The following is a 19236-nucleotide window of genomic DNA, read 5'->3' on the forward strand; positions in this document are numbered from 1 at the left end:
TCCAGGCGGGAACTGTCGCATCCCAAGTCTAGCCACTCCAGGGCGGCTCTCGGGCGACAGTTTCCCGGCTCGGGGGCCCCACTGTCGCCCCTCCAGCGCCTCCCCGCGTTCGGCGCGCTCGCGCCGCGGCTTCCCGGGTGGCCGGGTCCCCCGCCCCCTAAAGTCGTCCCTCCCTGGCCGGGCTCCGCCCCCTGCCGCCGCTGCCTGATTGGCCTCCGCCTCCTTGTCCCCACGCTCCTCGGCTCCCCTTCGCCCAATGGGCACCACCACCTGGTCCAAAAATTTCCCCGAGGGGACCCAAAGGCTCTGCAAGCAGCAGATCCGGCAAGGCGGCTGGGACCGCCGCGGAGGCGCGCGGAGAGCGGAGGGTTCGCGGAGGCGGGAGCGGAGGAGCAAGGAGGAGGAGCAAAGGTGTCGGAGAGAAAAGTTCTGAAAGGAACAGGAAACCTGCCGGGAGGCGGCGGCTGCAGCTCTCCCGGCGTCCGGGCGGCGCGCGTCGCGGGGTCTCCGGAGCTGCGGCTCCGGTCCTGGCAGCCCTCCCGGCGCAGCTCTATCCCTCTGGTCGTGCCTGCCGCCGCCGCCGCCGCTGTTCTGGGCTGCAGGCGGGCGCTCCGTTCCGCCTCTGCCGCTGCGGCTCCCCAGAGAGGGCGGCGCGGGTGCTGAGAAGAGAAGGGGACGTCTTCTTCGGAGCATGAAGCAGCATGTCCGATAAAATGTCCAGCTTCCTCTATATAGGGGACATCGTGTCCCTGTACGCGGAGGGTTCGGTCAACGGTTTCATCAACACGCTGGGGTAAGCCAGGGCTCCGGGTGGGGAGCGCGGGCTGGGGAGCCCTGACGCTCGGTCTCCTCGGAGCTCATCCCCTTCGCCTGGGGTTGCTGGGCAGGCTCTGTGCCCGCGGACAGCGCGGTGCGCTCGGCTCGCGCGCTCGCAGGAAGCTGCCGGTGGAGGCAGGACTTTCTCAGCAACTTCGTAATCTCGAGCTCAGACGCATCTGAAAAGGAGGAAGTGATTCAGAAGCCCGAACACAGGCCCGACGAAGTCCTTGTTGGCCTCTCCGTGGGTTGTTTTGATTGGAAAAAAAAAAAAATTTTTTTTTTTTTTTTACGCTTACAGGTGGGGAAAAAAGAAAACTACACAAACAACAGGGCTCCTCTCCCCACCTTTGCTCACTACGACTCTCAAGCCCCTGTCCCTCACGGCCGGGTTTGTAAGAGCAGTCGATAAAAGTCTGTGGCCTTGGACGTGAGACGGACGATGAGGCGAGCGGGAGGAGTATGGCTTTGCCCTGCGGGAGGAGCTCACTGTCCCCGCTACGCTGAAGTAATTTCCTTTTGGCCGTGCCAAACGGGAACTCGCCCTTCCTCGGGGGCGTCCTGGGGGCTTCTGGGTTCTAGAACTCACACCTGCTTTCTCCCCTCTCCGGGCCTGGGGCCACTGAAATGCTCAGCCTCTCCTGGGATGCAGCCAAATGCTTGGCTCTTGAGATTGAAGTTGATTTTTGAATGGGGGAAGTAGGTATATAAACATAACCTGTGCTAGCTGGGTAAAGAGGACTTCCTTGATTACTAGTATTTTCTCTCTGTCCGGATGGTGAATACCAGCCTGTAGTTTTAATGCGCATTGCATTGTCTTTGCATAGGCACGGTTTTGGCTGTTGCCGTCTAGTTTCAGTAGCTGGACTCCCCAGTCTTAGAGATTTTAGGCTGAGGAACTGGTGTTTCCACTTATGACTGGTCACTTTTTTTTTTTTTTCCTGCTGTTAGATTTTAGGGCACACGACTTAACATGCAGCGTCATTGGATGGTGACTTTGAGCCATGCTATTCACGGGGTGGTGTCTACCTGACAGGGGACGTGGGAGTCCCAACTTCCACAGTTTCTGTTACTTGTGCGTCTCCTCTAGTGAGTGAAAGAAGGGAGGTCGATTTAATGTAATTCCTATAAGATCAGTGTTAATTTATTGTGAAACCAAAGCATGGAAGGAAAAAAAAAAAACCAGCTGTAACACGTGCTTGGTGCTGAGTTTGTAAATCGTAAGCTGACATTTGTTTCTGGGAGAGTTCACAGTACAAGGTCAGTGTTTGGGCCCCCAGTAACATTTTGCGGATGGACTCTGCTGCACCTCCCCCTTCTCCACTGTGGACTCTTTGTGGAGGTAACATGGTGGTTAAGCTGGAGGGGCCTGGGGTCAAATCTCTGCTTTTCCTATTATGAACCTGATGACCCTGGGCAAGTTGTATAATTGCATTCCAGTTTCCTCACCTCTGAAAATGGGAAGATTGTGGTTACTACCTCATAGGACTGTGCTAAGAAGTGAGTTAACATAAAGTGTTTAGTATAGCACCAGGCACGGGAGCAGTTGTATAAAATGTTTGCTATTGTAATTATCACTCCCTTGGTAACTGTGAGCAATAGTGACACTCTTGGACAAAATAATAAAAAGGATTAGGAACAAAGTATAAAACCTAGTCAAATTAAAAAGCCATGTTTTTGTAGTGTGTTATTCAGCAAAAGAGGGCTTCCCTGGTGGCTTAGATGGTAATGAATCTACCTGCCATACGGGAGACTCAGGTTCAATCCCTGGGTTGGGAAGATCCTCTGGAGAAGGGAATGGCAACCCACTCCAGTTTTCTTGTCTGGAGAATTCCATGGACAGAGGAGTCTGGCCAGCTACAGTCCATGGCGTTTCAGAGTCAGACACTGCTGAGCGACTCATACACACTTTCAGCAGAGGAATGTGTTTGGTAACTACCTACTTAAGCACTTGTAGTGTCTCTCCAGCTCAATTTGGAGGTGGAGAAACGGAGGGGAAGAGAAATGAAGTGACTTACCTACGAAGCAGAGGGCATTAATGTCAAAAGCTGGAACTGTAGCCCTATCCCCAGATTCTCAGCCAAGTGTGTATTTCTTTGGTTACATATTGTTGTCTTTAAGCCTTGAAAGAAAGAAGCTTGACCTTTAATGTAGCATGTAGATTTGTATTCAACATTTCTTGCTGGTGTTGTGGAAGTCGAGTTGCTTTAGAGTGTGTTTGTGCAGTATTATTTTTCTGTTGACAAACGGATTCTTTTTGAGGTTACTCTGACAAGACCTCTGTGTAGCTCAATTCTAAGGTGAGGATGGATCTTTGGGTATGCTGCCGCTGGTGAAGCTTGGTGCTTTGATTGAGTGTTCTTTTTCTTTATGGAGTCCATGGAATAGTTGGAGCACAATATAGTTCATGGAACTACATTGGCCTGAGAGTTTTAGGAGTTACAAAACTGGCAGGAGCCTATGTGCATGCGATGTGAAATGTTCTCTAGGCAAAGTAGCATCATCTACTTTGCTAGTGTAGAAGACAACTGGTAGATATGTTACCTTGCATCTTTTTTAGGGCCATAAATATGGAAGCAGCATTATAGTTTTTCATTATATTGTTGTAGGATCGTAGTAATACACTTTTTCTATCAAAGAGAGAGAGCATACTTCAAATTGAATCTCTCTGCTCTTCTATAGTTGGAGGGAGATCTGTTGTTTGAGGTCTGTTGTTAATTATAACCTTGTTCATATCATTTATTCCCTTTTCATGTCAGCATGTCTTTGTAGAGAGTAAAAGTATATGCTTGTCCCACCCCTAGAGTATTATAAAAGTGAATGGAAGAGACAGAAAGGAAAGAGCCCCCCACTTTTTTTTTAGACAGTTTGTAGGAAAATCCACATTATGCTTATATTCTTGTGGCCTTTGCTGCTGCTGCTAAGTTGCTTTAGTTGTGTCCGACTCTGTGCGACCCCATAGACGGCAGCCCACCAGGCTCCTCTGTCTCTGGGATTCTCCAGGCAAGAACATTGGAGTGGGTTGCCATTTCCTTCTCCAATGCATGAAAGTGAAAAGTGAAAGTGAAGTCGCTCAGTCGTGTTTGACTCTTCGCGACCCCATAGACTGTAGCTTCCCAGGCTCCTCCGTCCATGGGATTTCCCAGGCTAGAGTACTGGAGTGGGGTGCCATTGCCTTCTCCCTTGTGGCCCTTAAGTTTCTTCAAAGGTGTGTGAATTGTTAAAGTGAATCAGAGAGCTTGATTGGAGACATTGGCATTGTAGTTAGCCAGCATAGTTTGTTCCACTGTAATATTAAAAACTCAGCGGAAGAGCTAAAAATGAGGCTGAAGGTTTCTGACTTCTGTTTTCACTCTTTATCTATTTGACACTTTTGGTCGTGTGATGGTTTTTCAAATTCAGCTTAATTATCACGAGATAATTGTTAGATATTTATTTGTCTGCAGATAAATTGTATCTGATTTTAGTATCTAGTGTGGAAATTTGAGAGAATACACATTGTTATTATTTGGTTTTGGGGAATTTCTTGCAATAAAGTCATGAATTTTTCAGCTGGAAAAAAAATTACAGCTTTTCATTCTGTTAGAGTTCAGTAGGCCCTTTTAGAGGCCTTTCCAACTGGAAATGTGGTAAGATTTTTGTAGGCTCTGTGACCTAGCTTTTAAGCTCAGTTTCTTAGTCTGAGAAATTAGACTGCTCCTGTTGCAAAGGTTTGCATTTCCCTCCCACCCACCCACCTCCCCACAATTATCCTTTAACTAGTATTTACCTGATGTTTCTGAAGCCTGAGTTGTTGCTAAATAAGGTAGAGTATTGTTCTTCCAGCTTGTATAGGTAACAAAGGGGCCTGGTTTATATTTTCTAACTTAAATTTTCATCTACATATTTATTTAGGAAACACATTAAGGAAAAACTGTTAAATCCTGTTGGATGAAGATGGTGAATATATTTTAAATAAACAATTTTTTTTTGCTACTGTACACTTTAAGGTTATGGTTTTTATTTTTCTTTTAAAAGTGAAGGAGTTTGGGGACATGCTGTACAGTTTCAAATGTGGTGTTGCTGTTTTTTTTTTAATTTAAAAAATTGAGATATAGTTGATTTACAATGTGTTAATTTCTGCTTTACAGCTAAGTGATTCAGTTATGCATATATATATGTGTATAGTTTTTAATATCTTTCCCATTATGGTCTATCATAGGATAGTTCTCTGTGCTATATAGTAGAACCTTGTTGTTTATTCATTCTCTATATAATAGCTTACATCTGCTAACCCCAGCCTCCTGCATTATCCCTCCCCCAACCCCTCTCCCTTGGCAACCACAAGTCAGTTCTCTATGTCTAGAAGACTGTTTCTGTTCATTTCTGTCACATTTTAGATTTTAGGTTGCACATATAAGTGATATCATATATGGTATTTACCTTTCTCTTTTTTAAATATATTTTTTGATGTGGACCACCATTTTAAAAGTCTTTGTTGAATTTGTTACAGTGTTGCTTTTGTTTTATGTTTTGGTTTTTTGGCTCTGAGGCATGTTAGATCTTAACTCCCTGACCAGGGATTGAACTGGCACCCCCTGCATTGGAAGGCAGAGTCTTAACTGCTGAATCACCAGGGAAGTCTGTATCTTTCTGTATCTTTCTCTTTCTCATTTCTCTTAGTATGATAATCTGTAGGTCCATCTGTGTTGCTGCAAATGGCAGTATATAATTCTTTTTTATGGCTGAGTAATATTCCATTGACGAGGAACTAAAAAGCCTCTTGATGAAAGTGAAAGAGGAGAGTGAAAAAGTTGGCTTAAAGCTCAACATTCAGAAAACAGATCATAGCATCTGGTCCCATCACTTCATGGGAAATAGATGGGGAAACAGTGTCACACTATTTTTTTGGCTCCAAAATCACTGCAGATGGTGATTGCAGCCATGAAATTAAACGATGCTTACTCCTTGGAAGGAAAGTTATGACCAACCTAGATAGCATATTAAAAAGCAGAGACATTACTTTGCCAACAAAGGTCCGTCTAGTCAGGGCTATGGTTTTTCCAGTGGTCATGTATGGATGTGAAAGTTGGACTGTGAAGAAGGCTGAGCGCCGAAGAATTGATGCTTTTGAACTGTGGTGTTGGAGAAGATTCTTGAGAGTCCCTTGGACTGCAAGGAGATCCAACCAGTCCATTCTAAAGGAGATCAGTCCTGGGTGTTCATTGGAAGGACTGATGCTAAAGGTGAAACCTCCAGTACTTTGGCCGCCTCATGCGAAGAGTTGACTCATTGGAAAAGACTCTGATGCTGGGAGGGATTGAGGGCAGGAGGGTAAGGGGACAACAGAGAATGAGATGGCTGATGGCATCACCAACTTGACGAACATGAGTTTGAGTAAACTCTGGGAGTTGGTGATGGACAGGGAGGCCTGGCGTGCTGCGATTCATGGGGTCGCACAGAGTCGGACACGACTGAGCGACTGAACTGAACTGAATATTCCATTGTATCTATGTACCACGTCTTTATCAGTCCATCTATTGATGGACATTTAGGTTGTTTCCATGTCTTGGCTATTGTGAATAGTGCTACTATGAACATAGCTCATATATCTTTTTGAAATATAGTTCGATCTGGATATATGCTCAAGGGTGGGATTGCTGGATCACATGGTAATTTTTAGTTTTCTGAGGAACCTCCATACTGTTTTCCATAGTGGCTGTACCAACTTATATTCCCAACAGTGTAGGAGGGTTCCCTTTCCTCTACATCTTCTCCAGCATTTGTGATTTGTAGAGTTTTTGAGGATGGTGATTTTATTTGCACCAAATGCAGCGTTAATTGTCTCTTTCCCCTTCCTCTATTTTTTTTATATTGAGATTTACTTCGCTAGTCATTGATACTTGTGTTTTTTTTTAATTTTTGTTTTATATTGGAGCATAGTTGATTAATAATGTTGTGTTTCAGATGTACAGCAAAGTGATTTAGTTGTACATTTATCATTTTTTTTCCCAAATTCTTTTCCCATTTAGGTTATTACAGAATATTGAGCAGTGTTGCCTGTGCTGTACAGGGAACTGTATATCCTTGTTGGTTATCCATTTTATATATAGTAGTGTGTGTATGTCAATCCCAAACTCCCAATCTGTCCCTCCCTCCCTTTCCACCTGGTAACCATAAATTCATTCTCTAAGAGGTGCTTCTGTTTCTGTTTTGTAAATAAGTATATTGGTATCATTTTTTTTTAGACCTCACATGTAAATGATATTGTGATACTTGGTTTTTTATTTCTGAGTTACTTTACTTAGTATGATAATCTCCAGGTCCATCCATGTTGCTGCAAATGGCATTATTTCATTCTTTTTAAGGCTGAATAATATACCATCGTTTATATGTACCACATTTTCTTTATCCATTCTTCTTTCACTGGACATTTAGGTTGCTTCCACATCTTGACTATTGTAAATAATGCTGCATTGAACATTGGTGTGAATGTACCATTTCAAACCATGTTTTTCTCCAGGTATATGCTCAGCAGTAGGATTGCTGGATCATATGGTAGCTCTATTTTTGTTTTTTTAAGGAAACTCCATATGGTTCTCCATAGTGGATACACCAATTTATATTCCCACCTACAGTGCAGGAGAGTTCCCATCTCTGCACATCCTCTCCAGCATTTACTGTTTGTAGGTTTTTTCTGATGTTTGCCAATCTGAGTGATATGAAATGATATCTCATTGTAGTTTTGATTTGCATTTCTCTAATAATTAGTGATTTGAGTATCTTTTCATGTGCCTCCTGGCCATCTGTAGGTCTTCTTTGGGGAAATATCTGCTTAGGTCTTCTGCCCATTTTTTTGATTGGATTGTTTGTTTTTTGGATATTGAGCCGCTTGAACTCTTTGTAAATTTTGGAGCCTGATTCTTGTCAGTCACATCATCTGCAAATATTTTCTCCCATTCTGTGGGCTGTCATTTTGTTTTGCCTATGGTTTCTTTTGCTGTGCAAAAGCTTTTGAGTTAATAAAGTCCCATTTGTTTATTTTTGCTTTTATTTCCATTACTCTAAGAAATGGCTCAAAAAAGATATTGCTGCTATTTATGTCAAAGAGTTTTCTCTGTTTTCCACTAAAGTTTTATGGTATCTGGTCTTACATTTAGGTCTTTAATCAGTTTTGAGTTTATTTTTGTGTATGGTGTTAATTCAGCCTAGTTTTGGAAGTCCTCGCCTTGACACTTCTGACATTAGGTATTTTGGGTACATCGCCTTGATCAAGAATCTCATACCACACTGGGAGTGAGCGGGACAGAATTCCACGGGACAGTAGAGTCAGTGAAAAGTACACCGTTGTTTCATTGTCTGTTCTGCTCGTAGTTCAGGGTTCGGTGAATGACAAGCGTATGTGATCATGTACGTCTGTGTACATATATTTAAGTGATTACTGCCTTTGGTTTGAGGGTTCTTCTCAGGACCTACCAAGAATCAACACCAGCTTGTTAAGGTTTGAGAAAATGCTCAGGTGACCACCCATTGAAGCAGTGACTGCCAAGTATCATAATAGTTGCTTAGCCAGAGTGGCTAAAGATCAGGACTCTTATTTTTAGTTCATGTTTGATTTTTCTCAGTTCAATGAGTTTTGTTTCCATGTTCAATGATGGATATCAGGTAGGGGAATGGTGGGTCATTTATAATTCTGACTTAATCCCTCAGATAAATGAACAAGACTGTGTAAAGTCCTATGTTTATTTTTTCCAATTGTAGTCCCTTGAATTTTCATTTCTGATCTTTTTTTCTGCTTAAAGTTTTTAATATTTAAATGTTTGCAGATTTGACTGTTAATTTTTTCTTCATTTACTTATTTAATTTTTCTGTTCTTTTCATAGTTTAGAAAATCTTCCCCTTAATAGGACTGTTTAATCAGTAGAGACTCGGATGAAACAAGGAATGGTTACAGCTGACTTATGTTTGCATTAATTTGTAATTTATCTTTAATCTCTTCTAGATAAAACTCTTCCAAGTAGCAGGCATTATTTTCTGCTATAACTAGGTGTATAAATTTAGCTCTGTTTTGGCTACAGCATTTGTTACTATGATAAAAGTATCTAAAAATCCATTGGATGTTTGCATGTGTCTTTAAAGAGGAGGAAGAAGACTGTATAATCTTGAATACTGAGTTGTTTTGGAAAGTGTGAGGGTTAGTAGTGTCATGTTATGGAACTTGAAATCAGCTAGAATACAAAGACAGCTTCTGAAGTGGTGAACATAAAGTCTATTTTAAGCTGAAAGGTCGACCATTTCTTAAACTTTGAAGTCATTCCATAAACAACAGGGTAGCTTTTAGACCCTCTCCGGTGGAGAGCTCAGTCAGGTAAACAACCATGCTTCCTTAAGTGCCTTGACTTTGGGAGAAGAGAATTCAAAGGCAAATGATTGCCCTGGTTCTTTATTTAACAGAGCTTTTTTGCTTAAAACGGTTTTTTTTTTTTTTTTGCATAGGTAGCGCTTTTCATAATCATGTATTCCCTTTGGAACTCAGCATATAGACAGAATACTTTAAAAGTTAAATTCAAACTTTTAAAACAAATTCCGGACACAAGGTGTATCTTCATATAAATATAAAGTTACAGTGGACTTCTGTGACAACTTTCTAGCATAACAAGTGATTGAATTTTCCTCCTTTTGTTTACGTCAGAACTTGGTAATAAATCACCGGATAGTAATCAGAGAAGTGAAATTTTAATGGTCATTCATCCATTCATTTATTTAATGAGTAAAATTGATTGTGCCTTTCAAATGCACAGGGGTTTTCTACTCTCATGCAGATTTAGGTGGGAATGTTTTTAATATATGCTTTAGAAAACCATAATTCTGATGTAAAAATATAGAAAAAAATATCCACGGAAAATAGTGAAATCGAAGACCTTTCAGCATGTTTTTTAACATTGGTGACACCGTTTCATGGATGGGTGCATGATTTTCATTTTTATTTTCATTCTTAGGTCTCCTGTGTTTCCCAGATTATACATATATTTCTTTAATTAGACATTTATTACTGTTAACAGCACAGTTAACTAAAATGAAAATAATGTTTTTGAGGATCTTCAGTTTCTTATTACTGTTCATCAACAATGTTTATTTTAAAAAGCATAAAGAAAGCATTTTCCTGGTCATTGTCAGTAGACAAAACCCACAAACCAGGAACTACATGTTGCTAAAATATATAGGTCATATGTTTACCATAAATTTTTTTGTTCCTAGTTATTTATTGTTGGTATTTTAAAATGTATTATGGAAAAATGTTTGGCCAGTAATGCGGATCCTTTATAAATGGTTGATTTAACTTTTGCTTCCCTTGTGGCTCAGATGGTAAAGAATCTGCCTGCAGTGTGGGAGACCTGGGTTCGATCCCTGGGTTGGGAAGATTCCCTGGAGAAGGGAATGGCTACCCACTCCTGTATTCTTGCCTGGAGAATTCCATGAATGCTGGCAGGCAACAGTCCATGGGATCACAGAGTTGGACACGACTGAGTGACTAACACTAACTTGTGCAGTAAATATACAGTCTATTTTAGAAGTCTGTTTACACATGCAAGAAGTATGCCCTTCAGCATGACTGACTAGTTCATTTTAATAATCTTAGTACCCACTATGGAATTTTATTGTCTATCAGTTTCTATGGGTATTACTTAGTGAGGGCTCTGTGTGTGTATGTGATTGAAATCATTTGAGTAATTGTTTTTATTGAATATCTTTGAAATGGATGGATTAGCCCTTTCAAAATTCAAATCAATGATTGGTTAATAATAGTGATTTTATAGTTTATTCTGACACAAACCTACAGAACTCCAACCCTGAATTAAAAATAAATTATCAGTTTATTCAGAAAAATTTAATCATGAAATTGAAAATGTGTCCCCAGCATGATCAAGTTTGTGGACCATTCTTGGTGATGTGGTTTATGCTGGAGGATGCTGCAGATGAATCACTGGTTCATTTGACACATAGTTAACAAACCCTGACTATGTGTTAGGGATCCAGCATGAAGAGATGCCAGATATTGTGCTATTTTAATTGTTATCTCAGAAATTCAGACTTCCTTTGATAATTTGTAGTATGACATTGGACTAGGATCTATGGGAGTCTAAGGGTATTTGACACCTCTGCCCTCAAAGTTGTAAATGCCACAAGATCAGGAACTGACTCTGACTTTTAATCCTTGTATGCTCAGCACCTCACATAATTCCTGCTACATAGTAGGCATTTAATAAATATTTGTGAAATCAATGTAGTCATTATTTAGTCATGGAGATAAGATTGGTATTGAATAACTACAACATAAAGCAGCCGTTTTCAAATAAAGATGATTAAAAACAGAGATCACAGGGAAACCAAAGCGAATTCTTTGAGTGGTATGACCCAAAGAGGGCTTCAAAGAGGAGGTGATATTTAGCTGAACTTTGTGGGATCATTAAGGTGAATATTTGTCTCAAACCTGTGTCCATAATTTGATCATGTATGTGGAGCCCTATAGCAAGGTCACAGTGTGGAGCCCTATACCAAGGGCACAGTGTGGAGCCCTGTACCAAGGTCACAGAAGAAAAATCTCTGGAGCTGACCAAGGCCCATAGCAACTGTTGCCGTGAGCCTCTGGATCTAAATTAGCCAGTTCCTTGCCTGGTAATCGAACCTGGGCCGCAGTGGTGGGAGTGCTGAATCCTAACCACTAGACTCGACAATATATTCTTGGTACTTTTTTCTTTTATTCAAAAAATTAGTGAAATTTTACTGTTTATATTAGTAGCTCCAAAAAAGGAAGCAAAAATTTGATATTATTGAGATGTGCAAAGATTGAAGAAATATCCTGAGAACATATTTTATGCTTATTTATCGAATGTAAGAGCTTTGTTTGATTCAGGCCCTCTGAATTTGTCATGTGCTGAGACATGTTAATTGAGTTTAGTCAGTTTGCTGAGACAAGAGATAAAGAGGGCAGGATATAAAGCCCAGAAATTTGGCAGTTATTTGGGAGAATTTTTATAGTATTTCCAGCTTCTTTGAATATTCTGATTTCATTCCTTTCCCCCTTATTTCTCCTTATCCCAGTGTTTCATCATTTTTCTTCCTTAATCATGGACTTCAGTTGTCTTCTAGATCCCTGGAAGCTTTGCTAATAAAGAAAACTTTCCATCTAAAATAGTTATAATTTTTTTTGTTTGTTTCATAGTGCCTGAGACTGTTCAACACATGCACGCATGTACAGGTGCACATGCATGCGCGCACACACACACGCACACACACACTCCGTTTCGCGTAGAGTGCTGGTATCTGTGGAGCCCACTCTGCCCTCATTTCCTGTGGGTGTTTAACAAGCAATAGAGGCCATAGATAGATTCCCATGATGGGCAGGAAAGACTTAGGAAGTGAACAAAGCATAATCTAAATTCATATCTAAATTCTTAGAATTCAAGCATGTGTTATTAAGATTCTATCTAAAGTGTTTGAGTCATTTGAGTCATTGTTAAAATATCATCAGAAAAATCTCTTTGTGAAAATTGCAAATTGCCGGACTTCTATTATGCATTTGTTATACAAAAAAACTCTACAGTGGAATCTTAGAACAAACTTTTATGTTTTTAATTAGACAGTTCCTAGATGTCTAGCTCTCTAAGATCTGTGGTAATGACAGATTATGAAATAGCCACTAGGAGCAGACACTACTACTCTCCACATATTATCTCCTATTGAAAAGAGGATTCTTCAAATTGTATAAAGAACTTATGGATTATCAGAGCTAAATACAACATATCAAACAAACAAAAACCCAACCAAAAATGAAACTGGATTAAAAAAGTTGTTGATTAACTTTTCCAGTGGCAAATCAAAGTGTATTATTTATAAAAACTAGAGAATGTTAAGTCCCCTCCAACTTGCATTTAGTTAAATTATTTGCAAGCCTTATATTGCATTGTCTTGGAACTCTTGAAAAGCTGCCTGTAGGTATCTCTTGTTAGTCTTTCTTTTAAATAAAACGTTTATTTATTGCTGCATTGGGTCTTCATTGCTGTGTGTAGGCTTTCTCTAGTTGCAGCGAGTTGGGGGCTATTTATTCTCTAGTTGTGGTGCACCGGCTTCTGGTGCAGGCTTCAGTATTTGTGGCTCTTGGATTCTAGAGCACCGACTTAATAGTTGCATTGCATGGGCTTTGTTGCTCTGCAGCTTGTGGGATCTTCTCTGACCAGGGATTGAACCCTAGTCTCCTGCACTGGCAGGTGGATTCTTTATCACTGAGCCGTCAAGGAAGCCCCTCTCTTGCTGTTCTTACTATCTGATCACAAAAGCTCAAAAGATTTGGAAAGCAAAAGATACTTGAATATCTCTTTGCCCATATGGGTAAAGCTTAAGAACTGAATATTAGAAATAAAGTTCCATTGTTAGTAAGGAACAGAAACCATCTTTGGCTAGCATAAGCAAAGAAGGGAATTTATAAGTACAAGGATCCTGGAGGAGCTCCAGGAAATTGAATGATGAGCTCAACAAGTGAACATCAAGAAAGGCAGAAACTCAGAGCTGCTGTGGGTATATTGGTAGCAGAACCTTCTGTCTGGTCCTGCCATTTATAGGACTAGGATACAGCAATTTCTATACCCTTTGTCTTCTTACCATTCAAAATGCAGAATGATAGAATTTGGCTCCACTTGGATTAATCACTTATGTCCATGAAGAAAAGTCACAAGGCCAGATCTGATTATCAGGGAAATCACTTTTAGTGGGGCTCTGATTTCTGCCTGCTTCCAGGGCGGTGTGGTATGGCAGGAAGAGAGTGTGGAGGACCTGAGTGAACTGAGATCTCATCACTTAGTAGGTAATTGAATAGTAACTTCTCAGCACCTTTTAAAATTATGGTCCTATTCATAACATAAAATGTACTGTCTTTTATTAAAAAAAAATTTATTTCTTTGTGCTATGTCCTTGTTGTGGCACTCGCAATCTCTCTTTGTTGTGGCCTGTGGTATTGAATCTGGGCCATCTGCATTGGGAGTGTAGACTCTTAGCTTCTGGACCACCAGGAAGTCCCTCATCTTACTCATCTTTAGGTGTAAAGTTCAGTGGCGTTAAATGCATTCACAGTATTGGGCAGCCATCACCATTATCCATTTTCAGTACTTTTTCATCATCTCAAAGAGAAACTCTTCACCCTTTTGAAAATAACTCCCCATCTTCCTCACCAGGGCACCCCCCGCCCCCGCCTTTGGTGTGGTCCTTTAGCTTTTGGCTTATTTTACTCAGCATAAGCTCTCAAGGATCATCCATATTGTAGCATGTGTCAGGACTCTATTCCTTTTTATTGCTGAATAGTATGTTATGATAAGGATACAGCCCATTGTGTTTACTCATTCATCAGCTGATTATCATTTGTGTGGCTCCTCCCTTTTGACTATTACGAGTAATACTGCCGTGAATATTTGTATGTAAGGTTCTCTGTGGACATATTCTTAATTCCTTTGGGTATACACCTAAGGAGGGGAATTGCCTGGACATGGTACCATATTTAACATTTTGCCTCAACCTTTCCTGTTCTCTTTATCTTGCTTTACCTTTTTCTTTCATATCTTCTTATTATACACAATATAATTTACTATTTCTTGTGTTTAGTGTTTATCACCTGTCTGCCCCTGGTAGAATGCAAGCTCTTTGAAGGCCGAGATCTTTTGTTTTGTCACTGAGTATCTTAAGTTCTTGACTCCATAAATATGTGTTGAATGAATTCATGTTGAATTAGGATATGAACATTCCCAAATCTCTAAGTAGATGTTAACATCAGCCCTGTTCTGGGAAAAAAGTCAATTTAATTGTAAAGTCAGTGTAATTGTTCTTATTAAATACTTTGAGAAGCCATAAGGGTAATTCTTTTAAAATGAATGAAAGTTGTCACTAGATTTATAGTGCCATTAACTCTTGCTGTACTAGGAACTTTAATAAATCTCTTGGGTCATATCTCTGCACCTCCCTAGCCTAACATGTGATAAAACTTACTTATAGCCTTATTTAATGGTTCGAGTGTTATAGACACATTAAAGTTGTTATTTCTGAAAGTTCAGTTTTATTTTTGCACATGCAAAAAGTGAATTTGTAAGCATTTTGTGAGACCATTTCTTAATTTCAATCAGCCCTTTTTCTTAGTGGATAATATATAATACATCCAGGGAAATATTTTGTACCCTAACAGCTTTAAGCAAAAAAGTTTAGTTGAAAATGATTTGCTAGTATGAAACCAGAAAGTATTTGGGGAATTTATAATTTTAGTTTACTAAATAGAAGAGGGCGTATAACAAGTTGTAATATTTATTTCTGAAATTTAGGAAAAAGTGTCTGGAAAGGGATGGGCACTTAAATGTAGGTTGAGGAGAACAAGTGAATGGTATTTTTGTTCTTCGTTACTTAATATTCTTTCTGTTGCCTCTGTTATAATGTGCTCTGCCTCAGTCTTATTCCAAAAGACATGTCTGGTCATTCTCTTTAAGAATTCAAAATTCTCCAGTGTTGTTATTCACTCTTATTCTTGGAATCCTTACTGGTAGTGATGTACAAATGAGAACTTCTTTGCGAGCATATTTGCATATAGGACAGAGAAATAAAGGGAAAAATGTAGATGTGTACAAATGATAAAATAACGTAGAAACATAGAACAGGGTCATTCTGTTCCCTCTAGTCCTAACATGCTGTGATCCACTGTGATAGATGTTTAAAAATATGATATCTTTAGAAAAGTAATATTGAGATAAAAGATGAATTAGGAATCCAAAGTAAGTTAATGATTCAAGGACTAGTTATTTGTGTTTGGCTAAAGTGTTCAAGGTCATTGCTAGTATCAGGGATATAATTACTTGGACATTTGCGTTTCAAGTAGACTTTTGGTTTCAGCCATGTTTGCAAAGAGGGTAATTTTAGTTTGGGTTTGTTAAAATTCACAGGGAAGAATTTACAACACTCCTTGTTGTGTTGAGGACTCTACTTGTGGCTAGGAATGGTTAATAGTATGACATTTTAAGTCAAATCAAGATTACTTGTCAATGAAAGTGTAAGTTATTTAAAACTTTACTGAATAAATCCATCGCCAGGATTAATAACAAATGATAAAAGGCCTTTATTTATCTTTCTTCCCTATTTACCTGGCAGGACACGATTTAGTAATTGAGTTCCAATTCTAAATCCATGTCCAGACTGAGCCTCCTTTCCTGGTCAGCACAAATGAAGCCATTGTTATCTGTCATGGTGAAACAAAGTACTTATTTCTGAAGTCTTAGCTGCTATAGAATCTCTCAGAACTGGCTTTTAAAAACTATCAAACTGCAAGTAGAAAAACATTTTGTCAATTATTGGAGAATCTGAAAAAATAATTGTTAAAGTAAATTGACAGGTACAGGCTCTGGAGAGTCCATAATTTGGCAACAAGATAGCCATAATTTTACACTATAAACATTTTTGAAAGAATAGATCAACATTCATATTGTACTTTTTTCAAAATTGAAGTTGTAATACATGCTCAAAGAATCAATATTAACTGCATTATTTAGTTTGAACCATATTTAATTTAGCAAAATGCACAATGATTTTAATTTTTGTATCAGAGTGTGCTAGTTGGTCCCCAGCATTAGTTTTTCACTCTTTCATGATAATAGAAGGATTTGAGTGTGTGGGTGCTGAGAATAAGGACCACATTTCCTAGCCTCTTCTGTAGCCAGGTATGGCTTCAGACTAGAATTTGTGGTCAGACCCTTACAGGAGATGTTTACTCCCCTCTACTGACCCCCCCAGCCCACTCCCATTCACCTGTTTGTAATGTGCAAGGGAAGAAGCCGTCTTGAACCATGTGGATGAGGCCAATGCTTTAGGAGTAACAGGATAGCAAGAAATGAAGCTGTTCTCTGGACATCTGCAAATCCTGGCTGTACTGTCTGTATTTGAACAGAAGATGAAACAAGATGGGCTGACAGGGGTCAGATCATGTATTCCCTGTTAGGCAATGTGAAGCCCTTGATGAACTGTTAAGAGGAAGAATGAAATGATCAGGTTTTGCTCTAGGAGGATCAGACAGTGGTAAAGAGAAGTAGAAGCAAGCTGCAAATGGCAGGCATGGGAGGAACCAGGTGACTCATGAAAGCAGCCTGAACCTAGCAGCTGGAGTGGGGATGTAGAGTAGCTTCTCATCAGAATCGTTGAAGGGACAGTATCTTTGTTTAGTGTCTGACTTTAGACCCAAATGATTTATGAATCATTTGGAGATGTGGGTTTGATCCCTGGGTCGGGAAGATCCCCTGGAGAAGGAAATGGCAACCCACTCCAGTATTCAATCCAGTGTCCTCCTGCATTGGCAGGTGGATTCTTTATCACTAAGTCACCTGGGAAGCTTGGGAGAAACAGAGATAATCCAATTGTTATAAAAGAAGTACAATTAAAACTACAACTGGGTAAACTTTCTGAAAGAAAGAAAATCCCATGGACAGAAGAGCCTAGCGGGCTGCAGTCCATGGTGTTGTAAGAGTTGGACATGACTGAGTGACTAAATAACAAATGTTTCTCCCACTAGGCTTTAAACTGTGTAAGGGCAGCAACTGTGTTGTTTACAGTTACATCCCCACTGCCTTGCACACTATCTGTCATATAATAGGTTTTCAAGAAACATATTGAGCAAATGAGTAATGTTTTAGCATAATGGCTAAGAGGATGAGTTTTTGATCAGATAAACTTGGTTTCAAATTATGTCTTTACTCCTTCTCATGGTATGATGTTTGGAAGTTACTTAATACCGAAAACCTCAACTTTCTTATCTGTAAAGAGGGATTGTTACCTATAGTATTGCCATGATGACTAATGGAAATTAACGTATGTAAAACCCTTAGCTTCAGCCTCTCAGAATTAGGCACCTAAGTGTTAAATAGGTAGAAACCATTATTATTACTATTATTCTATCTGAAAAAATCAGCAAGAGTCTCTCTGGAAGCTTGGCTAAGTTCTTACTGCATTGATTTGAAAGTTCTGCCATATTGTGTTTATAAAACTTTGCAGTAAACCAGTTTTTCAGTGGGTATTTGTTTAGTAGGCTGTTCAAAGGCACTCCGCCTTATCTATTGTTTGCTTTGGTTTTGACCCTTTTTTTCTCCTTTCCTTACTTTGATAATGTGTACTACTAAACTGCAGGCACTTCTGTTTATCTTGTATTAGTGGTTTGATGCATGCTATCTTTTTGATGTAATGCAAACACCTAAAGTATATCAACATTAGTCACAACCTTTGAATTGCTTGGCATACATTTTCTATATCTTCCTTGACTAGAATTTTCAAGTCTTGTTAAATTTTAAAGCCATCACGCTACTTCAGTGGCTAACATTTCTTCCCTACTGGAACGCAGTGGTGAAAGGAAACAGTTTTATTTATTGAGACAAAACAAATGTTTGCTTTGAAGCCATTAGAATGGAGGTTTTGCATAAGTTTCCACCAAGCAGCTGGTGTCACCATCCCTTCTCTGAAATTTCCTATTGCCAAGAATTCCTTCTGAGCTTCTGTGATGTTAGAGGGATTAGCAAAAACATTTATCTAATTTGGATAATTAATTAGTTTAGAAATAAACAAATTTGCCTAGGACAATCATGTCAGATTTTAAACAGTGACTAATCAAATTATAATGGTTACTTCTCTTTAGAATAATAATGATTTTTAGACAAAATCATAGGGATCTGAAAGGCATAGAGAGGATATCTTACTCCTGCCACTTAGATGTACCTAGTGAACAAAAATGATCCAGGTTGTAGCCTTCTTTTGATTAAGATATGGAAGGAGATTTTGCTATTTGCCAGAAACTTACTATGTGTATACACTCAGACTGTTGAAGCGCTCTTAAAAATTAAAGCATTAAAACACTTGAACCTGCTTTGCAAACTCTTGTTAGAAAATTTCTCTGTGAGAAGGTATTTCCTTTTAGTTAAGAGCAATTCCTGATGGTGCAGTTTATGCCAGTTTGTTATCTCTAGTCTTACTGGACTAACTACTAATGAATAAAAGTGCTCCGTTCCTTGTTCTGACAGTGAATTAGTCAATCTGAAGACCGTTTGTTAGCCAGGATGTTTTTTAGTTGCAAGAAACAGAAAACTCAATTGGAACAATTGTTAGCAAAGAAGAGAACTTAAAAAAAAAACCTTTTATTTTTTATTGGAGTATAGCCATTAACAATGTTGTGGTAGTTTTAGGTAGATAGCAGAGGGACTTGGCCATACATGTACATGTATCGATTCTCCCCTAAACTCCCCTCCCATGCAGGCTGGCACATAACATGGAGCAGAGTTCTCTGTGCTATAAAGCGGGTCCTTGTTGGTTACCCATTTAAAATACAGCAGTGGGTACATGTCCATCCCAAACTCCCTAACTATCCCTTCCTCCCCCCAC

At 39.6% G+C, this 19236-nt stretch overlaps 1 protein-coding gene across 2 annotated transcripts in view; it reads left to right on the top strand.

Moving 5' to 3' along the window:
- ITPR2 (inositol 1,4,5-trisphosphate receptor type 2) overlaps positions 675–19236 on the top strand; it is a 596562-nt gene continuing 578000 nt past the window's right edge. For both annotated transcript variants that reach the window (XR_001918100.1, XM_005680737.3), the window contains exon 1: positions 675–793. Coding sequence is in view for 1 of the 2 variants with exons in the window: in XM_005680737.3 (XP_005680794.2) it covers positions 702–793 (92 nt within the window). In the remaining variant the exon portion in view is untranslated. The remainder of the gene's footprint in view (positions 794–19236) is intronic.

This window comes from Capra hircus, chromosome 5 (assembly GCF_001704415.2).
Source record: "Capra hircus breed San Clemente chromosome 5, ASM170441v1, whole genome shotgun sequence".
Taxonomy (NCBI): Eukaryota; Metazoa; Chordata; class Mammalia; order Artiodactyla; family Bovidae; genus Capra; species Capra hircus.